We start from the raw sequence: 21,177 nt of genomic DNA, 5'->3' as shown, positions 1-21,177 counted from the left end.
TTTATATGACACAAAATGTGATCAGCAATCAGTGTATAATAATATAGTGCAGATCATTTATTTAAATAGACGAGCAACAACTTTGCTTTAATTTGGAAGCATAGATATATTAAACAAACACAACTGCATAATGTCAGCTCTACTTCAACTCCATAATGTGGCTTTTCAATATCATGTAAACAAGTTCCTGGAGCTTCACAGTTCTATTTAAAAGAACAAAAATGCTACATTAGGTGGGTATGATGTTATATACCATTTTGGAGGATTTTTCTAAGTCATGACATCCTGCAATGGAGAGAGGCCCCTGTGGCTTGGCTTAAAATCCATCAACTAAGAACTTAGAGCTGAACATCATAGACCACACAACACTGATGTTTGAAAGGGGAAAAAACAATTTCAAAATATAAAGGCTAGGTAATCAACAGATAATGTGAGAAATAACCAAAGAATGATATAGAACACTTCACACAAAATAAATTGTTACAAAAGGTTTATCAATAAGCACAGGTAGTCCAAGCTCAGGATCATAGTTATATTCAACCAAAATGAACGGAACATCTCATCTTGTTCAGAATGCACTTGAAACCCTCGATGTGGGAAGGAACCACATTCAAAATGCATATTTTAGAACTACCAAGTCTTGTGCCCTTAACATGTATCATAGTGGTGGGTTAAAATAAAGCCAGAGTTTATTATGTAGAAATCTGGAGATATGGATTTTATCCTGACATGCCAACAAATTTACTATAGGCATATATAACAGTATTGTTGAAATTAAACCAAGAGATCCACAACCTGAAAATACAGGGAAAGAAATTACACATGGTGACTAGAACATAGCATTCCTACTCTAGTTTTCAAAAGCCATAAATCAATAATTTACCAAAATTACTTTTGACTCCTGCAAAACGAACACAAATTCTCACACGCAGACCTTGAGCTAATAAATCATTCTATACATTTCCATCACAGTTCTTCCAAGCCCATGCACAACCGGTTACCTTCGCCCTTATTAGGTGGAAAGGCAACCATGTCATCATAGACAGCATTCATACATGTTAAATACAAAAATATTTGAATGTGCCAATGATGCTAAGCAGTTGGAGACAACTCAAAAGATTCTGCAGCCCCGAATCTGGATTTCTGGCATGTTTTAAACCTGCAGAGTGAAATTAATATGTAACAAAAACAGTAAGAAGGGCTAATTACTACAGATTTAAAAGGTCACAAGAAATTTTAATGCAGCTGTATGGTGTAGGATTGCATGACATGTCGAGAGATAATATGATTCATACCTTCCTTCATATTTCTTTCAAATTAGTATTTTGGTGCTAAGATATAGTAGCAAATTATTTTGGTAAACAGTAGCCACTGAAGCCTTGGATAAGAGAACTCCTCCAGCACCCGTAAACTTTTATGTTTTTTTCAGTTCAACCTCCTCTTCTTTGCCCTCTAGAAGTACAACCATAGGATGGAAGACTCACTGTCAGTGAAAGTAAGTAGAGAACAGTAACAGAAAGTGAATCAGCGCCCATGGGGCTGAGGCTTTCTTTTCTTCATCAAAATGAAACATGAACCATGATTCCTCCTACCAGATACAAAACTTCATCAAAACTTGTTAATTGCATCAGTTGTTCTTACTAATCATCAAATGCATTCTTTCCAATACATGAGCTCTGTCCATCCTGAGAACAGCACACTTCAAGTTAGGCAGGTATATGCGATATGGCTAGACATGCTCAGGCATAAGATGTTTTTTACAGATAAGTGGCTCTTAAACTGTGCCTGCAGCAAAAACATGCCTTTACATGAAAAAATAGTTAGCCAGGCACTAACAACCTTCAAAATGCAGTCAATGCAGATTATCCAATCATATAGAATTTTCAATATTCCCAATTGTCCCATTTGGGTTCTTCCACGTGGATTTCAGGTTGAGCTCTTTAACCCAAGCTTAATCTGCATGTAGATAACCAAATCAATTGTAGGACATCACTTCTGATTGTAGATAAGAATTCACCTCGAGTTTTTGTTGCACATTTGATTGCTATCTTATATCTGCAGTGGAATTGCACTACCTTTTCAATATGAAAATACAAAAATGTGGAACAGCAGGAAACAGTCAACAGAATATAGGTTATTGAAATTATTATCATGATGAACAATAAAAAACTGTCATCAGCAACTCTATCTCAAGTGACATAAAGTTAGGAAATAAAAGTTCTAAAATATGAATAAAAGTATGGTAGTCCATAAACAAAATAGCAGCCAATATTTTTCACTCTAGGCAAAGAGCAAGATTGAACCAGACGCACAAGCAACACTAGTTAACTCTATACCAGCATGCATTAATATAGCATTGCAAATATTAAACACGAGAGAGCAACCATGAATGGAGAATGGCATCAAAATATTCTGTCACGAGGCATTGACAGTTAACAACAGATACCATGGTCCTGAAATGTTGAGCTAGTACACTCTCCATGGATATGATTTTGCAGATAAGACGAAGTGAAGTACTATGTAGCAAAAAACAAATTAACCGACCTTCGCTTTGTTTTCAGATAGACTCAGAGAACTTCACATATCAAGGAATTCACCAGACTTCAATAAAAAGATTGCTTCCTACAACTGCATAACAAGGAAACTAGGAATTTAATGCATCAATAAGATGTAAGAAAAATAATTACTAGACTTGATCAATCCGGTTCAATCAAAGGGGGGAAAACACCAAACTCAGAACAGGATAGGAGCATATCACCTCTTCAAGAATCAAAAGATATGAGAACGAGATAAGAAAGGATCATGTCGTCTCTTCAGGAATCAATATATAAGAATGAGATAAAGAGAGAGATCACGCTAACAAAAATACCGGAAGGATCTTCTCAAGGTATCACTAGAGAGAGAAAGAGAGAGAGTCTAGGTTCTGAGTCCCCCATGGAACAGGAACGATGTGGTCGATGGCTCCAGCACCACAATGCCCTCCTCTTTCCTTGTTTTTGAATCCTTTCAAACAGGATACTTAGCATACCTAAAGAAATTAACTGAGCATCACCTTGTTTTCAGATCCAACGGATAGTTGAAATCTCAAGACATTCACTTGACTTTAGTATAGCAAGAAACTAGGATCCAACGGATAATTGAAATCTCAAGACATTCACTTGACTTTAGTATAGCAAGAAACTACGATCAAATACAACGCAACAATAAGTTCTTGTTTTGCTGAACCTATGATCACTCCAGTTCAATCAAAGGCTCAGAACAGATCACCTACTCGAGAAACAATATATACGAAAGCAAGATAAAGAAAGGGTCACATTAACAACGTACCAAGCAGAAGGATCTCTTCAAAGTATGGCTGGCAAGGATCTAGGTTTTGAGTCCATCGTGATCCCCATTTCCTTACAATGCCCTCCTCCTTCCTTGTTCTTGGGTCCTTCGCAGAGAAACAAAGAAGAGGGACCTCAAATTTCTTGAAGGAGATTAGGGTTTCCGGACGGGAGAGATCGTCCTCTTTCACTGTTCTTGGATCCTTCAGGGAGAAACGAAGAAGAGCGACCTCAAATTTCTTTAAAGAGATCGGGGTTAGATTTTCCGAACGAGAGAGAGGAAGAAAGAGGGAAAAGGAGTAGAGAGGAGGAGGAGGAGAGATCGAAGCGCGCGCTAGAATTACCTGGCCGCTTGAGTCTTGACACGGGGAAAGGCGGGAGGCCGGGCCCGGGATGCGTACCGGCGTATCTGTAGCGAGACCAAGGCGGTGGAGTTTCCCTTTCATCAAGTACGGTGGACATGAGATACGCGTAGAAAGTACGCGGACTACTTTTGATAACAGAAGCATAGGATAGTAGGATACGCCGTACGCGTAGAAAGTAGGCGGACTATGCTTGACATCAGAAGAGACGAGTAGAACACGTGAGGAATATATGTAGGCGTACACGGTATGATAAACCAACGGAGGATACGCATCTTAAGAAATTCATCCGACTCGAATAAAGCAATTGTTTCCACTAACGACTGCAAAACTAGGACTGAATCCAATGCCTTGGATAGATGGGACACAGAAATATTATAGATCACTACAGTTCAATTAAAAGGAAGAAGATACACTCAATCCCACAATAGGCTGCAGGAACGGACGGCCTCTTCAAGATTTAATAGAGTGGGAGATAGTGCCAGAGAAGCAATCAAGCCGAGACGAAACGGATGCCTAGAGACTCGAGTTCGACTCGATTTAATATATTTGAATTCAAAATTCGACCCATTAATATCTAAACTCGAATTTGATTTGATCAAAATAATAATAATAATAATACTTGAAATCAACTTGATTCAACTCGAATATCTATGGAGCCATACTCGAGCTCTGGTTCTAGCTCAAATTGAATTTTGGTCATAATTAAAAAAAATATAGTTAAAACATAATATTACATAATATTATATTTTTACAATATTAAATTAATAAGATATATTATAAATACATTATATATATATATATATATATATATATATATATATATATATATATATATATATATATATATATTACTAGGTTTACAAACTTTCAAACTAAGGATTTTGCTACTCAACCTCAACTTGAAAAACTGTTCAAGCTACTTAAGCTCGATTTGAGCTCGCTAATCATCGAAGTCGAGCTTCAACCTAAGCCGAACTCAAGCACCCTATGGCTGGACTTATTTGCACATCTTGATAATACGATAATGAACGTTTCAAGATATAGACACCTGAACAAGGAGGAAACACAAAAATGTGGGTAAGTTGGATAATTCTGAACCCTTCAAAAAGGACTCATCCGGTCAGCTGCTTGCCGACGTCCTAATTGCATGCATCGGCATAAAGAAAGAACAACAAGAAGAGGGGGACGAACCAAATGGAAAGGAAAGCAGGTGAAGGCACCGATGAACAAAGGCCGAGTGTGGAACGAAGCAGAAACACAAAAATGTGGACAAGTCGAATAATTCCGAACCCCACAAAGAGGACTCATCCGTTCACCTGGTTGCCGACGTCCTAATAGCATGTTTTAGCATAAAGAAAGAACAACAAAAAGAGGGGGACGAATCAAATGGAAAGGAAAGCAGGTGAAAGCACCGAGGAACAGAGGCCGAGCATATCATAAGTCCACAAAGCAAAAGCCCAGTCCTCACTTTGTTGGCTCTAGAAGTGAGAATACTTGTTCCATGGAAAGGTGGGGCCATGTAATGCGAGCAGACGTGAGCAAACTAACAAGAGCCATATCGCTATCACGCAACAAAAGGTAGGTTCCACCGTACCAGTTTAAACCTTTGAGTAGAAGGAACAAAAACAAATCGGCAAGTACGTCAACGTCACTCATCAGAATCTAATGGTGACCTATCTCAGTTACTTTTGCTTTTGATAGGAAATTTACCATGCCGCCCTTTCCTTGTTGATATGATGATGCGGTTATTAGCTATTACATGCACATCACATTCAATAACAAGAAGATTAATTATTCGAGTGTAAAATTTGATCTATCAATTAAAAAAATGTGTTGCTATGATTTATGAAGATTGTTGTGTTTACAAAAATTTGAAAAACCTCCCAACAAAAAAGTATCATATAAGTGGTTGGAAGATACTTCTTTTTATTTTAAATAATTAATTTGAGTTATAATTATAATAAAGCACATCTTAGATAGCAAGCATGATGAAAACTTAGAAAAAATGTCACGCTATTTACAATCTTGTTTGCAGGAAATGTATTATTCTTAAGTTTGGTGTGGTGGAATTTAGAGAGTATGAGGATTAAAAAAAATCAATTAACATAAAAAAAAATTGGAATCTTAAAATAATGCAGCACTTTTAGCTTGCTATTTTTTAACATGTTTTTACTATTTATAACAATATATCTTTTTTTTTTTCAAAGCAAGAAGTCTATTCCTGAAATTCTCCCTCTTAGGCCTTAGCCTCCCTTTTTTTTATATAATAAAGTTAATCACTTTTAGAACCCTCTGGGAGCGTTGAAGGCAGATTTGTCATTTTAAAGCAAGCGAGACGGAAAGCATGGCTATTCCTGAAGCCTCCCCCATCCTCACTCCACTTTAAAGCCTCACCTTGCCGCGTTCGCTTCCCACCGTAACCTGACAAAAACTTCGAGAATCACTAGGCAAAGAGCCGAAGAGGCCTCACCGCCTCTGTTCCCAGAATACCCTCATTCCCGATCAACAGACACCTCTCTCTTTTCTCCATGGCGGCGGAGCTCGAGGATGAGCAGTCCTCAACGTCCGGAGCCGACGAATCCGACGGCGACGATTCCGCCTCTCTCTCCCTCTGCGACCTCCCACTGGCCGGCCATGACGAGTCCGACGGCCCCAATTCCTCCGACTATCGCCAGTTATCTCCTCCTCAGGACCCTTTCGAGTTCTTCTCCGGCAACCGCTCCGCCGCCGAGCAGATGTGCTCCGCCGAGGACGTCTTCCTCAGAGGGATGCTCCTCCCCTGTAATCCCCCTCCTTCGCAGTCGTATCCGGCGAAGAGGAGCGATGCCCCCGCACCCCAAAACGCGCCATTCGATCACAGGCGGTCGGAGTCGCTCGACGGGAACAACCAGCCCCGGAGAGGCAGGGATCTCGCGGCGGAATACCGGAGGCTGAGAAGGGCGACCTCGGACTCGGACCCGAGGACCCCTCCGCCGCCGCCGCCGCCGCATCCTTCGGCGATGCCGAGGTCGAGGCCGAAATGGTATCTAGTCGTTTTCGGGTCTGTGAGGGTACCGGTGGCGATGGAGATGAAGGACATCCGGAACCGGCAGAGACGGCGGAGAACGCCGCTGCTTGCGGAGTGTGACGGGTGGAGGAGCGAAGGGGGGAGAGGCCCCTGGAAACTTCTCCGGTCACTGAGCTGCAAGGCGGCGGGGAGCACCGTCGTCGCATCGCCGTTAAGCTTCGTCTCGCACCCGGCCCGGTCCGAACACCTCCCTGGGTCCTGTCTCGCCCGGCGAGAATTTATCGGTGCCGGTTTTCCTTATCAGCCCCTATAGAAATGGAAACCGGTGAATCAAATTGGGTGGCAATTTTCTTTCTTCTCTTCTTTTTCTTTTGTTTGGGTAACAGAGAGTGAAGATACTACAAAACGAATGAAGGTAACATTGAAAGCCTCTATACTAATGGATTGAGTCAGAACTCGAGGAACATGAAGACAAATAAAGCTGGATAGAGTGGTGCATAGCATCTTGATGTTTCTCAAGGCTGGATGATATCAAGACTCCTTCCTATTAATCTATTTTACCACTGTATTGGAGTCCCTTCTAACAAAATTTTATCACTCTTAACCATATCAACCGCTATTTTCAACCCATGCCAAGAAGCCATACGTTCTACTATAGGTACAACGTTTGTAATTATAGGGATTGATGCAGCATAAAGAATTCTTCCTATATGATTTTGAATAACAAACCCAGCACCCAAAGCATTAGGCCGAACTAAATCATCAAAGTTCACTTCAAGAATACAATGGTTTCTCAAGGCTGGATGATATCAAGACTCCTTCCTATTAATCTATTTTACCACTGTGTTTGAGTTCCCTTCTTGCAAATCGTCCGAGGGAGGGTGTCAGTCATCAATCTTGAGATTATACAAATTTTCCTCCAAACAGCGGATGCATTTCTTGGTTGGTTGGAAGTCCTTCAATCATCATGGAAGTGATACTTTGCTTTCAGCACACAAGCTAACAAGCAGTCAGATTCCGTTACTATCTTACCAACTCCTTTGATCATCAAAGCTTCCCACCAGTAGCCAATGTTTGGAATGCCCAATCCTCACATCACCTTAGGTTAGTAAATGGTTTTCCAAGCTATTGTGTGCATGTGTACGACCACAGACACAGGTTTTGTTAAACCATTCTATTAAACTTTTTGGATCTACAGTAATTGAAATCATGTGGATAGGCAAAGAGCAATGTACAGATCTCACTAAAGTGATCCTTTCAGCTGAAGATAGCCGGGCATTAATTTTATCCATCATTATCTGCATATCTCCTATCGTAAATCTTATTCCTTAATGGTACGCCAAGATATTAACCCAGCTCGTCAACTTTTCTGATTCCCAAACAGCTAATATATTCAGCCATTGGAAGCCGCAAGCATTTTTGCCACCAGCTTGAATACAGTATTACATAAATTAATGATTTCTTTTAAAACTACTAATTTTAAGTTCCCGAGCCAGTGGGGTTACACTCTGCCTGACGACCGGTTTATGGACGAGGAGGACCACAAATACTTTGCCGAAGAATCGAATTATGCGATTGACCGGCCATGACGCAGTCTGGGAGCCCACCTCCTTAATTGCATCTGGGATCAAAAGGACCTCAAAAATCAAAAAAAAAAAAAAAAAACAAAAACAAACAAACAAAACAGACCTGGTTCAACATCCATTAGCACCTCACTAATTTCAACTTGAGCTTGCTTTGAAACTTAATATTGCACATTTCTTCCAATTTTCTTTCTGAACATTGGACAAAAAGCATGTTCTCCAGGCTTTCCACATCAATTTTCTTATCTGCTACAAAGGAAGGACTGCTTGAAATGATTTAAAAGCAATTGTAAGCAAACTTCTTTGCTGAGAGATCCACTTATCTAGACAAAGGATGTTTAGTTGGGAATAATCTAAGGGCTCGTTTGGTTCACGGAAAGTATTTTTCTTTCTGGGAATATGATTCATGGAAAACAGATTTCTAAGAAGAGGATGTCTAGGAAAGTATTTTTGGCATGTTTGGTTGATCATAGGAAAATAACAAATTTCCAAAGTGCTTATGTTTGGTTGACCATCCACTTTCCTGGAAAAATTATGTATAATTCCTATTATACCCTTAATAAAAATTAGGTTTTTAATGCCTCGTTAATACTTCTTTAATGCTTAAGAGTCTTTTTAGAAAAAAAATAAAAATTGAGTGATTCCTGCCTCATAGGAAAATAACTTTCTCATGTTTCCCATAGAAAAGACTTTCTTATAAAATATGGGAATCATATTCCTATAGGAATACAACTTTTCCATCTTCATACTTTAAAAACTCCAACCAAACAAGAGACATCTAATTACTTTTCCGTTGACCACACTTTCCCCCATTCTTTTTCCGCGAACCAAACGAGCCCTAATAGGGAACGAAAGAGGTGGTAAAATCAACAGCAGATCTTGCCCTTATTTTTTTGGAAAAAAAGTAAAATAAATTGCACAAAAAAATGATATTTTTCCAAGCTAAATTAATAAATGTAAGTAATTTGAAATTATCTCGATATGATGAAAATATGTCTACTTATATAATATAATTATATTAATATATTATAAATATACTAATATATTATGTTAATATTTACTATAAACTTAATATTAGTATATTTTTATTATATATTAATTACACTAAATATAAAAATATATTTATAAACTATAGTATCTTAATCAATATATTAGTAATTAACATATTAATAAATGTTACTTATAAACAATAATATAATTAATATATTAATATATGTATTGATAAATATTATTTTTAATAAATATTTAATCGATATTCATTAATAATTATTAATCAATGTGGCTTGGGTTTATTAATAAGTAAAGTATTTACATAATACTAATATGTTTCTTAAACTGTTAATTAATATATTTATTAATATATCAAAAATATATTAAATTTACCTATAATAAAAATTATATAATATATAATTTATTTAAAAATATTTATTAGTTTATATAAATATATTTTGATATTTGAAATGATTATTATTAATAATTTTTCTGTAAGTGGGCCACAGACTAAGAACAAATGGACTAAATAAAAAAATTAATACTCAAATAATTTATTGATAGCCTTTATGTAAATAGGGTATAAAGCCAACAAATGAATTGTATCAAAAACAATACATATATTACTTAAATTATCTATTCAATAGTATTATTAAAAAGTTGACAATATGCCCACATAAAATTATTCAAAACAAAACATAATATTTTTTTTGATGTTAATTTTTAAAATAATTTTTCTACCAATCAAATACAGTAAAATATTTTTCCCTCCACAACTATTTTCTAGATAAATAATTTTTAAAAATCGTTAGATTACCCACCTCAAACAAACTGAAAAAGGCTATAATTTTTTTTGAATAAAAATAAGATTCACATCTTATGAAAAGAAAGATATATTGAGATATTAAAAAAAATTAATTCTCACCGAATAAAATTTAAAAAATATTCTTAAAGCTTTAGATAAAATAAAATCCCTTTACCGAAAGAACAAGAGATACTTTATACAATTTTTAGATAGTCAACTAAATATAAATCTTTCTGAAATATATCATTTCTTTTTATGATTAACTAAATATATAAAAACTATTTTTTTAGCCATCACATACTCAAACATCAATTTTTCAAAAAAAAAATAGTGGGAAATAAAAAGTTTCTCTGCGACCCAAATGAGTCATTTAATTCCAGCTACACAGAACTTAGGCGAGAAGAAGGGGCCTGTGATCAAAGTTGGACAAATTACCAACAGGAAAGACATACCAATTAACTACACGCCAATTAGCTACAATGTTTAGGCCTGGAGGAACCCCATAGGGAAGTCCAAATTGTCACGCCCCGGATCCGGATCCGTGACACGGCCGTGCTATTGCCGACTATCGCCCACAGTAGCACGCAGCCTCATACAGGGGTAACAGGTAGCCAAAAAGGATTCATCCTTATATATATATTAAAAGTTTGCAGTACAACCTTCAAGTTTGAAACCAAAAATACAGAACTTCTATGCTATTCAAATGTACAGAAGTATATAAGCTTCTCCAAAAATACGAAGCTCTGTAACAAAATAAAAACATATCTGATGGCGATCACTGGTGAGGATCTGAAAGAAAACGAAACATAAACAGATGTGAGCTACACGGCTCAGTAAGTAATCCTGCATAATCCTACCGGATCAACCAGTAGACTAAACATGTAAATCAGGGTTTTGAGAAGCTGACATGCATGTTTATCTAATAATCATCCTGGCATAATAAGTATGCAATTTAAACAAAGCAGTAGTGCAAATCACAAAATTTTCATATTATATGCATATGAAACCGTGCCCCCCGGCATGCCGTGGTCCTTTTACTCTCGGATGCTACTGCGAAGTCAGACTCGGCCACTGGCGGGGCCAGCTCAGTTACTATTCAGCCACTGGCGGGGCAAGCTCAGTTACTATTCAGCCACTGGTGGGGCAGGCCCAATTCCAATTCAGCCACTGGCGGGGCAGGCTCAGTTACTATTCAGCCACTGGCGGGGCAGCTCAGTTACTATTCAGCCACTGGCGGGGCAGCTCAGTTACTATTCAGCCACTGGCGGCTCAGTCATTCTCAGTAGCATCTTTGAGCCCATTATAGTGCCTCTGGGCTAGCTAAGACTTTATAAACTTACATGCATGATTATAATATCAGTATCATCATGTTGCATACATAGCCATAGCTTCTGGGATCATTAAAGTTACTTATGCATTGTAACATATCATGTATGAAACATATATACTTAAAATAAATGCTTAGGAAACATTAATAACATAACATGATCCATAACAGGATTAGGACAGGTTACTTACATTCTTCACTAATCATGCATACAATTCAAATTGTATGAAAAACACTGGTTCATCTTATAAAACGTAATACAAGATCTACGATAGGATTAAGACAGATTACTTACCTCAATTCGCTTTCCAAATTGCTCAAGTCCAGGTGACAAATCCTTAATCACCTAAAACAACATCATAGGGTTTACATTATTCCCCATTTATTTATTATAAAATCTCTTAGTTCATCATACTATGAACTTACTTGCTTGGATCCCATCCAAGGATCTAGCCAAGTCCAATTTACCCAATTTAGAGCCTTTGGGGCTCAGTTTAAAACCAGATTGGGCCCACATGGGTTGATTGGGTTTTTAATTGAAGGATTGGGCCTCGTTTATAATTGGGTCCAACCTTTTCTAGCCAATTGGGTCCTCTGTCAATTTACTGGGCCTAATTTAGTATTAATTGGGCCTGCTGGGATTAACTCCACTCAACTGGGTTCGGACCCAAATCAATTTGGGCCTAATTTGGTTCGGATTTGACCCAATTTGCAGTTTGGGCTCGTCCAGACTTAGCACAATCTGATTGAGCTCGGATTTAGACTTGCCCAGTCTAATTGGGCTTAGGTTAGTCAAATTTGGCTAAACCCCCTCTTTTTATATTTTTTCTTTCTTTCTTTCTTTTTCTTTTTCTTTCCCTTTTTCTTCCCTTTTTCTTCTTTTCTCCTTCTTCTTTTCTTCTCCTTCCCGAAGCTTCCTCTCCTCCCTTCTCTTTCATCCCGATCTCCCCCTTCCTCTCTTCTCCAACGATGGGAGCACGACGAGCGGAAAGGGCGGACGGCGAGCGGAGGGGGACGGGCCACGACCGGCGGCGTCCGCAGCCAAGCCCCGCGGCATCCCCGGCCGAGCCTACGGCACTCTCGGCCGCGCCTGCGTCGACGGTGCTCGCGGCCGAAGCCGGCGGCCGCCGCACACGACGACGAGGATGAGTCCCCTCTTCCTCTCTTCTTTTCCCTCTTCCTTTCTTTCTTTCATTCTTCGTCTTTTCTTCAACCTCCCTTCACCAACCCCCCATATTCTCTCTCTCACTCCCAAACCCTCTCTCTTCCTCTCTTCATTCTTCCCCTGTGAAGGAAGAAGGGGGGTTTGGGAGGGCCGAGCCACAGTCGGCGGTGCCACGGCCGAACTCGCGGCGTCCACAGCCGCACCTGCGGCGGCCTTCTCTTCTCCCATGGGGAAGAGATGCCGGGAGAAGCCGGCGGCACTGCGGGATGCCCGCGGCCGCTCCCTTGGTCTGCCAGCAGTCCCCTTCCTCCCTTCTTTCTTTGTTTCTTTGTTGTCTTGCACAAAACAGGGGGAGGGAAGGCAGGGGGCTTACCTGGCTTTTTGCTGGTTACCGTTGGGCAGTTCTTCCCCCTGGTAGTCCCTCGTTCCTCTTGGAGCTTCAGGGCTCCTTCGCCTTCGGCTCCAGGGCTTCAGCTCTCTCTCTCGTTCAGTGTTCTTGGGGGTCTGTGACTTAGGGTTGCCGGCAGAGGCTTAAACAATTGTTTAGAGGATGACACCCCCCTCTGAGAGGTCCCATCCGCTCCATTCCTCCCCTCTCCGGGACTGGCCGCCGCCCCCTGTCTCCGGTGCGCAGGCATCGGCTGCCAGCAGGGGTGAGGGTCACCCTTCCCTGTCGGTCTTATCCCTTCGTTTTTTTTTTTAAACATTATAACAGAAAATTTGGGCCCAAACCCTTAGCTGGGCCCATTTTTTATTGGGCCTAGTAGGTTGTGGGCCCGGACATTACACAAATTATGATTTCTGATAGCTGAAAGAGGAGGAAAAAAAATGACAATAAAGATTCAAAACATGCAGGATGTTCAATGAAGAAGAAAGAAATAACAAAAGGCCAATTCAAAATTTTCGAACAAACTCAAATATCCCTTGTAATTTTAATATCATCCAGCACAATCCCCAGAAGACCTAAATCAATAACAAGCCAAAATTACCAGTTCCAGTATCACTGCATCCTGGGGGCGAGAACCTCACATGATGGCTTTCAGGTTTACTTAGGGAGTACAAAAAAAGCTTTATTTTGACGACCATCAACCATAGGGGCAACCAATTGAAACAGTTCTCCAGAATATGATCATGGGCAAATTCAAATTTGTAGGATTCCTAATTGAAGACCTTAGCATCACAACTGGTAACATCACGTGGAAAAGATCATCAGATATTTTTTATATCGCAAGAAAACCGTTTCCGTTAACAATATTCTACAACCCATACCGCCATCAAATCACAAAAACATTCACAAGGAACAAAGATAACAACCCTCGTTTTCCTTTTTCTAATTCCTTTTCGACATGAAAAAAAAAAGGACCTAACCCTAACCGCCGAAGCCGTAGAGGGTGCGACCCTGGCGCTTCAGAGCGTAGACAACGTCCATGGCGGTGACCGTCTTCCGGCGAGCGTGCTCGGTGTAGGTGACGGCGTCGCGGATGACGTTCTCGAGGAAGACTTTGAGGACACCACGGGTCTCCTCGTAGATGAGACCGCTGATGCGCTTGACGCCGCCGCGGCGCGCGAGGCGGCGGATGGCGGGCTTAGTGATGCCCTGGATGTTATCGCGGAGGACCTTGCGGTGCCGCTTCGCCCCGCCCTTCCCCAACCCCTTGCCTCCCTTGCCTCTCCCCGACATCTCCGACTCTCTCTCTCTCTCTCGATTAAAGGGAATCCAGGCCTCGCTGCGCTCGGAACGAGGAAGAAAGGGGGATCCGAAGGGATCTTTTATAGAGGATTTCTTATCGCGTCGACCGTTGGATGGGACTGCGATCCGCGAGACAGAAATGTTATTCTTTTCATCCGTCCGATCACGGGATCTCGCATTTGATTGGTCGAGATAGGGCTTCGGCGGATCAAAGAAGTGCTCGCTTGCGAAGGAAAGTGGCGCGGGCGGCAAAATCGGAAGCAGAAGCCGTGCTCGGAACCGTCCGGGAAAAAAAATAAAATAAAAACATCACCAAGATGGTTGGAAGGGAGCTTAGATTCCACCAAAATGACCTAAGTTTGAAACGTGGGGCATCGATTAAATATGAAAAGCAGATGCCTCCTTCTACTTTGTCTGATGGAGTCACCATCTGATCTACCGAACCAGTGGACAAACATATGGGTCGGAAAGGGTATGTAGAAATTTGCAGCTTGCATCGAACATTTCCTAGTGAAAGGGGCCAGTGGAAGCTGCTACATGGATGAAGTTTCTTCTCCTGCTTCTATTTCTTGCCCCAAAAAAAATAAAAAAAATAAAAATAAAATAAAAAAAAAGATAGATGTTTAGGCCGGTCTAGCCGGGCCGGAATCCACCTACCGTAAGTCCGTAAGAAACGTGGGCCCATATCCCTTATTGGGTTTAAAACTACTAATCCAATAAATTCAAGTTATACTGGGGTCCAATCCAAAGCTTCCGATCATGGACACAAAACTAGCCCATATTAACTAATCTAAATCTTGACTTAATCGCCTAAATAACATTTGAACAAAATAAAAGTTTTTGAACCAATTAAGGAATGAGAATAATATATAATTACTTTATAAAGTTGGATCCCACTCACAATCAGTCAGTCAGTCACAGGTCACGGCTAACCTATGGCATTATCCCATAAGTTGAGTCCAGCCAGAGGAAATGGGTACGAAGATTTGGCTACCTCTCTGTTTCAAATGCAGCTCTCTCGCTCATAATTAAAAACATAGAGATCAATAAAATCAAAAGAAAATATATATTTTCTTTCATTTCTTGTTTTAAGCAAAGGAAATGGGTACGAAGAAAGCAAGCTAGGCAAGAGCAGCAACGTCAAGGGAACCACGTTTCGACTCGGTACCTTAAAAAGTTCGAAGACATGGAAAGTCTTTGTAACTTGCTTCACTCTTCTTCCAGATGACTGACCTTGATGTTCTTTGAGTGTATTGATATATTTTCCTTCTTTTTCTATATATCTTCATTGGTCGATTAACCTTCTGAACCTAATGTCATTAATCAACTGTTGTTATAATTGTTTTTCGAGAAATGCAGCGTGTAAAATTATGGAGGGTCGAGCTAAACAGGTTCCATGCTTTAATATCTACAAGAGAAATCGATTCCCAATATAGAGAGAAATCTAGGGCTCGTTTGGTTCGCGGGAAGTATTTTCCCTCCTAGGAATATGATTCCTGGAAATCAAATTCCTAGGAAGAGGATACCTAGGAAAGTACTTTTGGCATGTTTGGTTAACCATGGAAAAGTGACAAATTTTCAAAGTGCTTATGTTTGGTTGACCATCAACTTTCCTAGGAAAGTTATGTATAATTCCTATTATGCCCTTAATAGAAATTAGGTCTTTAATGCCTCTTTAATGCTTCTTTAATGTTGAAGGGTCTTTTTGGGAAAAAATAAAAAAGGAGTGATTCCCACCTCATGGGAAAGTAACTTTCTCATGTTTTTCATGGGAAAGACTTTCCCATGAAATGTGGGAATCATATTCCCATGGGAATATAACTTTTCCATCTCTCTTCTTTGAAAACTCCAACCAAACAAGAGGCATTTCATTACTTTTCCGTTGACCACACTTTTCCTCCTCCTTGTCCTGCGAACCAAACGAGCCCCTAAGGTATAAAGAGCAATCTGTCCTAAGAGAAGCTTGGCGTAGACATATAAGTGTGTTGTTGTGGTTGAACTTTGGGAAAGAGAGTCCAACATTCTTCTTCCTTTGCTTTTATTTCTTTAGAGCTGCTCTAAGCCATTTCAAACTGCTTCAAATCACTCTTAATTACCATAGTGCTACTCTATAAATCATCTTGCCATGTTGTCATTGATGTACACATTATCATTGGTGCAGCATAAAATTAATTTAAGATAAAAAATAGCATGCATTATTTTTAGTAATTTTGGGTGCATCCACTGCAATACAACTTGTATATGAGTAATGCTATTGAACTTTCATAATGCGCGCATGAGCAATTCTTCTTCCACGTGGCAAAAAGAAATTGGTGCAATTCATAACAATCCCCATACATAGGGAGTTGGTTGATTTTGGAATTGCCGATCAGCATTTGTGCCTGATAAAGTTTTGAATATGTAAAACAGATGTCGCGGTGCATTTTTCTTTATGAAATGATATTTTAACTAATTAATGCCTCCAAAGTGGAGAATATTATTTTTATTAGCTTAAATGTTGTGCCAAAATTTGATGGAAGGTTCCTTGAGATTAAATTTCCTATATTTCTTACAACACGTACACCTAATTTCTTTTTGTATAAGTCACTCATATAGTACGATTTTTGATACATTTACTATTTTATTATCCACTTTTCATCCTTTTTTTTCAGAAACAAAAAATCATATTTCAAAATCTAAAGCAATCTTATATGGTGACAACAAAAGAAATAGTCAAACTAGTGATGGTGATGGAAAGAAAGTATACACTTCGAAAGGGCAAATTATAGAAAGATGCTTCATTGATCTTTAAAATGCTGCTGCTGCTTCTTCTTTGATGGAATTATTTATTCGAAGATGTTTTATTGATCATTGATTATGGATGCAAATGAACATAATGACATACTACTATGTAAGGAGAAAGACAATCAAGTTGACTTATGTTTCTCAAATCTGTTAAAACCTAACACTTGATGCCGTGTACAAGTTTTAGATCCCCAAAGTTCATTTTTCCCTTTGCTATAATGCTGAGAAGGATCAGACTAACCTTGGATACATAATAGAATTACAGTGCCACTCCGACGTTCCTCGAATCTCTTATGCATAAACAGTTACGAACAAGTTCTGCTCTCATTGTGTTTATTAATGTTATAAAATAACAACTAGTATTACACTAACAATTGTAATAATAAATGTCATGCACAAGTTCCTCTCTCATTGAATTAGACTAATATAACAAGTTTTGCTCTCATTTCATTAATTAACGTTAGGTATTAGATTCCCAAACCACTTTGAAATTGAGGGAGCTCTGCTGTTGCGCTACGAAAAAATCAGAGAATCCTTACCCTAGTTAAAGCAAGACTTCCAGGTTCCCACCGGTACTCTTCCCCCGAGGGAGAAGAGAGTCTATTTACAAGAGAAAGAGACACAGTTTTGCTCAGCTGAGGCGCTATAGAAGGGACAAAGGGAAATCAACAAGAGGTGCTTCAGAAGGAGAAACAGAAGTTTGCTCAGCTATTAGGTGCTTGCAACAATGTGGTTAGGGAGGCAATCAATTGATCCTCTGCTTCTCTAGCGTTTTTTGTTTAATGTAAAGGGAGGCAAAAAAAGAGCCATCCGGCTTTTATTGAAGATTAATCATATTTACAACAGAGACGAGTTACATTGTCGAGGGAGAAAATGAACACATGCTAGAAAAAGAAGCTAAATAACCCAAACCAAGTGTCTGATAAAAGAATCCTCTCTGCTCCTCTAACTAAAGCTTGCTGGTTTTCGCATCTTCAACTAGACCAAAGATCGCTCAACTTGGCTGGCCTTCCCTTAGCACATCAGCTAACTTCTTAAGATGGTTCAAAAGCTCTTGGCGAAGGAACAATGAGCAAGCAGGTGGCTCGTTGAATCCAGTCCAGCATCACAAAGGGATATCCTCGAGTTCACCATTCCATCCATTCTTTACAAGGATTTCTTCTCTGTGCAGCTTGTTCTTCCACGTTAGCCACAAGAAAACTTCGACCTTCTTTAGGATGGCCGCATTCCAAATGAATTTATAAAACGAATATGACAATACCATTTTAGGTGAGTTTCCAAGGTCCAAGCCGGCGCATTGGCCTAACGGCACTCAAAGGTCCGCTTACTTTTGGTTAAAGAACAAGTGACAGTCTCCATTAATTTGTTGATAAATTTGTAGTCCAAGTCGCCTTAATGAATCATTTTGGTCTCCCACCACCAGCCATGAGGCGTTCCTACCCCAAACCGTCCCCTTCAACCATTTCTCTAATCCTTATCCCCCTGGCCGTGCTAGCTTTTATCTGCCTCTTCCTCTACCCCAAGGATTTCGAGCTCCAGTCCCTCGTGGTGACCGCCTGCCGTCCCTCTCGATCTCCCTCTTCCAATTTCATCGACCCGGTCGCCCCGAAGCCCGACTTCCGTCTCCTCATCGGCATCCTCACCCGCGCCGACCTCTACGAGCGCCGCCACCTTCTCCGCCTTGTCTACTCCCTCCAGCCCAGACGCGCCACCGCTCACATCGACATCCGCTTCGTCTTCTGCAACCTCACCAAGGAGGACCAGCGAGTCCTCGTCGCCCTCGAGATCTTGCGCTACGACGACATTATCATCCTCAACTGCACCGAGAACATGGACAACGGCAAGACCTACACATACTTCGCCAGCCTCCCGGAACTGTTCGACGGAACCAATGGCGACGACCGGCCTTACGACTACGTCATGAAGACCGACGACGACGCCTACCTGATACTCGATAACTTGGCGGAGTCATTGATGAACAAATCGAGGGAGGACATGTATTACGGATTTGTGCTCCCTTGCGTCAGCATGGATCCATTCCACGACTACATGTCGGGGATGGGGTATATATTGTCGTGGGACTTGGTCGAGTGGATCTCGACGTCGGAGATGGTGAGGAATCGTACGGTCGGGCCGGAGGACAGGTTGACGGCGGAGTGGCTGAGAGATGGGAACAAAGCGAAGAACCGGTGCACGGCGAAGCCGGCGATGTACGACCACCCGGAATCGGAGCCCCGCAGCTTCTGCCGGCACGAGTTTGTGCCGCATACCATTCTGGTGCACAAGGTGAAAAATAGCTTAAATTGGGCCAGGATGCTCGAGTACTTCAATGCCACTGATGGGTTGAAGCCTTCCAAGTTCTACCATATTTCTTGAGCGCTCCCCCTTTCTTTTTTTTTTAAGTTTCATTTTTGTGTTACTTTGGGGATGTACAATTCTCTGATTTCTTGTATTACTTTAATACGCGAACGTGACAAGGGTTGAGGTTATGTCTGTCCGATGGCTAAGAAATACTATGCTCCTATTGACAAAAAAAATCTAGTATAATAATTGTAGATCAAAAATTGTGTTCTGACCTATGGATTGAGTGCGATTAGCCACTTGACATTTAAGATTTCTTGCCTAGATTAAAAAAAGAAAAGACCAACCTTTTTTCAATTTGTTGAAAAACTCCAGCCCTTTTTGATCCAACTCAATCAGGGTGTGGGCACCATCTTATTTTTGAGGAGTGCAGAAGAATATTGCGATACAATCTTTTTAGATTTCATAGAGAAGTGAACAACGATGCTATAGGATCTACTTTTATCGGCGTCTATAGTTGATCTTCCTTTCTAGTTTTCTAACATTTTGTTTTCTAACTCTCAAGATTGTATTCTTTTTGCTTAATTTAAATCATCCAATTTACGGAAAAAGTATAAAATTCTAGCCCTTTGTAGGTCCAAACTTTGACTGCTTGAACAAGTAATACCATAGCAACTAGAATCATTATTCTGTTTTCGCATTGAAATAGGATGAGTTGGGGCAACTTACATCAATTGCTCCTCATATATAGAAGCTGAAAGGGATTTTGATTTAATCGTAATCTAAGATTATAAGGTGAGGGAAATGGTTCTAGACTTCCAGTATAAGAGAACATTAGCTCTACTGCAGCAATATCATTTTGCCATCAAAGTCAAAAGCGACATTACCTCCCTGTACACTTGTTGTAATCAGCAATCCTAAAATTAATTATTCAACTACCCTACTTGGCCAACCATTACAATTCATTAGAGTTTTACATGTATGATGCACATGAATGTAAACATGATGGTTTCCGATTCAGTTTACCCGATTAATGAGATCTTATATGAAAGCAAATTAGCAAAGATATTATGTGAGGCAGATATCAATATATTTACTTCTTCCATGCGTGGAAATTTGGTCGATACTTATAAAGTTAAAAAACCAGAACAACTATTTCTAGAAGCAAATTAAAGAAATTTTGGAGGAAGGCTTCCTGACCTAGAACAACTATTTCTAGCAGCAAATTTGACAAGAAATATCCCTCTCCATATATGCAATATTTTCAAGTTGAAAAACCAAGTTACTAACTTGAGCAACTTCTTGCAATAGCAGAACTTTTCAAAATTCGGAGGACTCTTAGTTTATCAAGACTCTCCTCGTTACTTGAGAATCGAAGTTCCCATGTGTGATGGAGATGATAAGTGGCCTTTGACATGACCATATTTCTATGTCCAATACTAGTTGACTTGGCCACGAGGTTGCTTGATCCAATGTAATTAGCCGTTGCACAAATACTCCATCATTCTGTTTGATTACGTACTCAAGGCAACGAGAAATATGCGTCGTGCCCTTATGCAGTGCGCATGGATCCTAACGCCAAAGTCAACTTTTGTTTGCTTTCTTTCTTTTCTTCCATTAAAGTTAGCCTGCCGGCATATTTTTAGAAAAACTAAAATTATCAATTAAAGAAATTTTGGAGGAAGGCTTCGTGACCTAGAATAACTATTTCTAGCAGCAAATTTGACAAGAAATATCCCTCTCCATATATGCAATATTTTTAAGTTGAAAAACCAAGCTACGAACTTGAGCAACTTCTTGAACTCTTAATTTATCAAGACTCTCCTAGTTACTT

At 39.9% G+C, this 21,177-nt stretch overlaps 3 protein-coding genes and 1 long non-coding RNA gene across 13 annotated transcripts; 2 read left to right on the top strand and 2 right to left on the bottom strand.

The window, feature by feature from the left end:
• Positions 1–911: 911 nt before the first annotated feature.
• On the bottom strand, positions 912–3,814 carry LOC103720421 (uncharacterized). Of its 10 annotated transcripts, none has more exons than XR_015971556.2 (5): positions 3,328–3,663; positions 2,545–3,028; positions 1,840–1,956; positions 1,296–1,685; positions 912–1,159 (listed from the first exon to the last, which is right to left on the bottom strand). It is a non-coding gene; the product is annotated as an uncharacterized LOC103720421 (long non-coding RNA). The 10 variants fall into 10 exon arrangements; XR_606158.5 differs by lacking the exon at positions 2,545–3,028 and adding an exon at positions 2,018–2,055; XR_003388138.4 differs by lacking the exon at positions 2,545–3,028 and adding an exon at positions 3,671–3,814 and having other exon boundaries at positions 1,296–2,055; positions 3,328–3,565.
• Positions 3,815–6,219: 2,405 nt separating this feature from the next.
• LOC103720423 (uncharacterized) lies at positions 6,220–7,011 on the top strand. Its single transcript, XM_008810111.4, has one exon. It carries the CDS (start codon positions 6,220–6,222, stop codon positions 7,009–7,011), a length of 792 nt encoding a protein of 263 aa, XP_008808333.1.
• Positions 7,012–13,764: 6,753 nt separating this feature from the next.
• LOC103720438 (histone H4-like) lies at positions 13,765–14,320 on the bottom strand. Its single transcript, XM_008810131.4, has one exon. The coding sequence runs from the start codon at positions 14,247–14,249 to the stop codon at positions 13,938–13,940; it is 312 nt and encodes a 103-aa protein (XP_008808353.2). The 5' UTR covers positions 14,250–14,320; the 3' UTR covers positions 13,765–13,937.
• Positions 14,321–18,460: 4,140 nt separating this feature from the next.
• On the top strand, positions 18,461–19,590 carry LOC103720439 (beta-1,3-galactosyltransferase pvg3-like). Its single transcript, XM_008810132.4, has one exon. The coding sequence runs from the start codon at positions 18,468–18,470 to the stop codon at positions 19,416–19,418; it is 951 nt and encodes a 316-aa protein (XP_008808354.3). The 5' UTR covers positions 18,461–18,467; the 3' UTR covers positions 19,419–19,590.
• The last annotated feature ends 1,587 nt before the right edge of the window (positions 19,591–21,177 follow it).

Source organism: Phoenix dactylifera, chromosome 11, assembly GCF_051530095.1.
Source record: "Phoenix dactylifera cultivar Ajwa chromosome 11, Ajwa_hap1_PhDact_Kaust_v1.1, whole genome shotgun sequence".
Taxonomy (NCBI): Eukaryota; Viridiplantae; Streptophyta; class Magnoliopsida; order Arecales; family Arecaceae; genus Phoenix; species Phoenix dactylifera.
Note: the sequence above shows the minus strand (reverse complement) of the source record. Positions and strands in the feature narration are given on the sequence as shown.

Coding starts and splice junctions, on each gene's coding strand:
- LOC103720423 (XM_008810111.4), top strand. CDS start 6,220: ATGGCGGCGGAGCTCGAGGATGAGCAGTCCTCAACGTCCGGAGCCGAC.
- LOC103720438 (XM_008810131.4), bottom strand. CDS start 14,249: ATGTCGGGGAGAGGCAAGGGAGGCAAGGGGTTGGGGAAGGGCGGGGCG.
- LOC103720439 (XM_008810132.4), top strand. CDS start 18,468: ATGAGGCGTTCCTACCCCAAACCGTCCCCTTCAACCATTTCTCTAATC.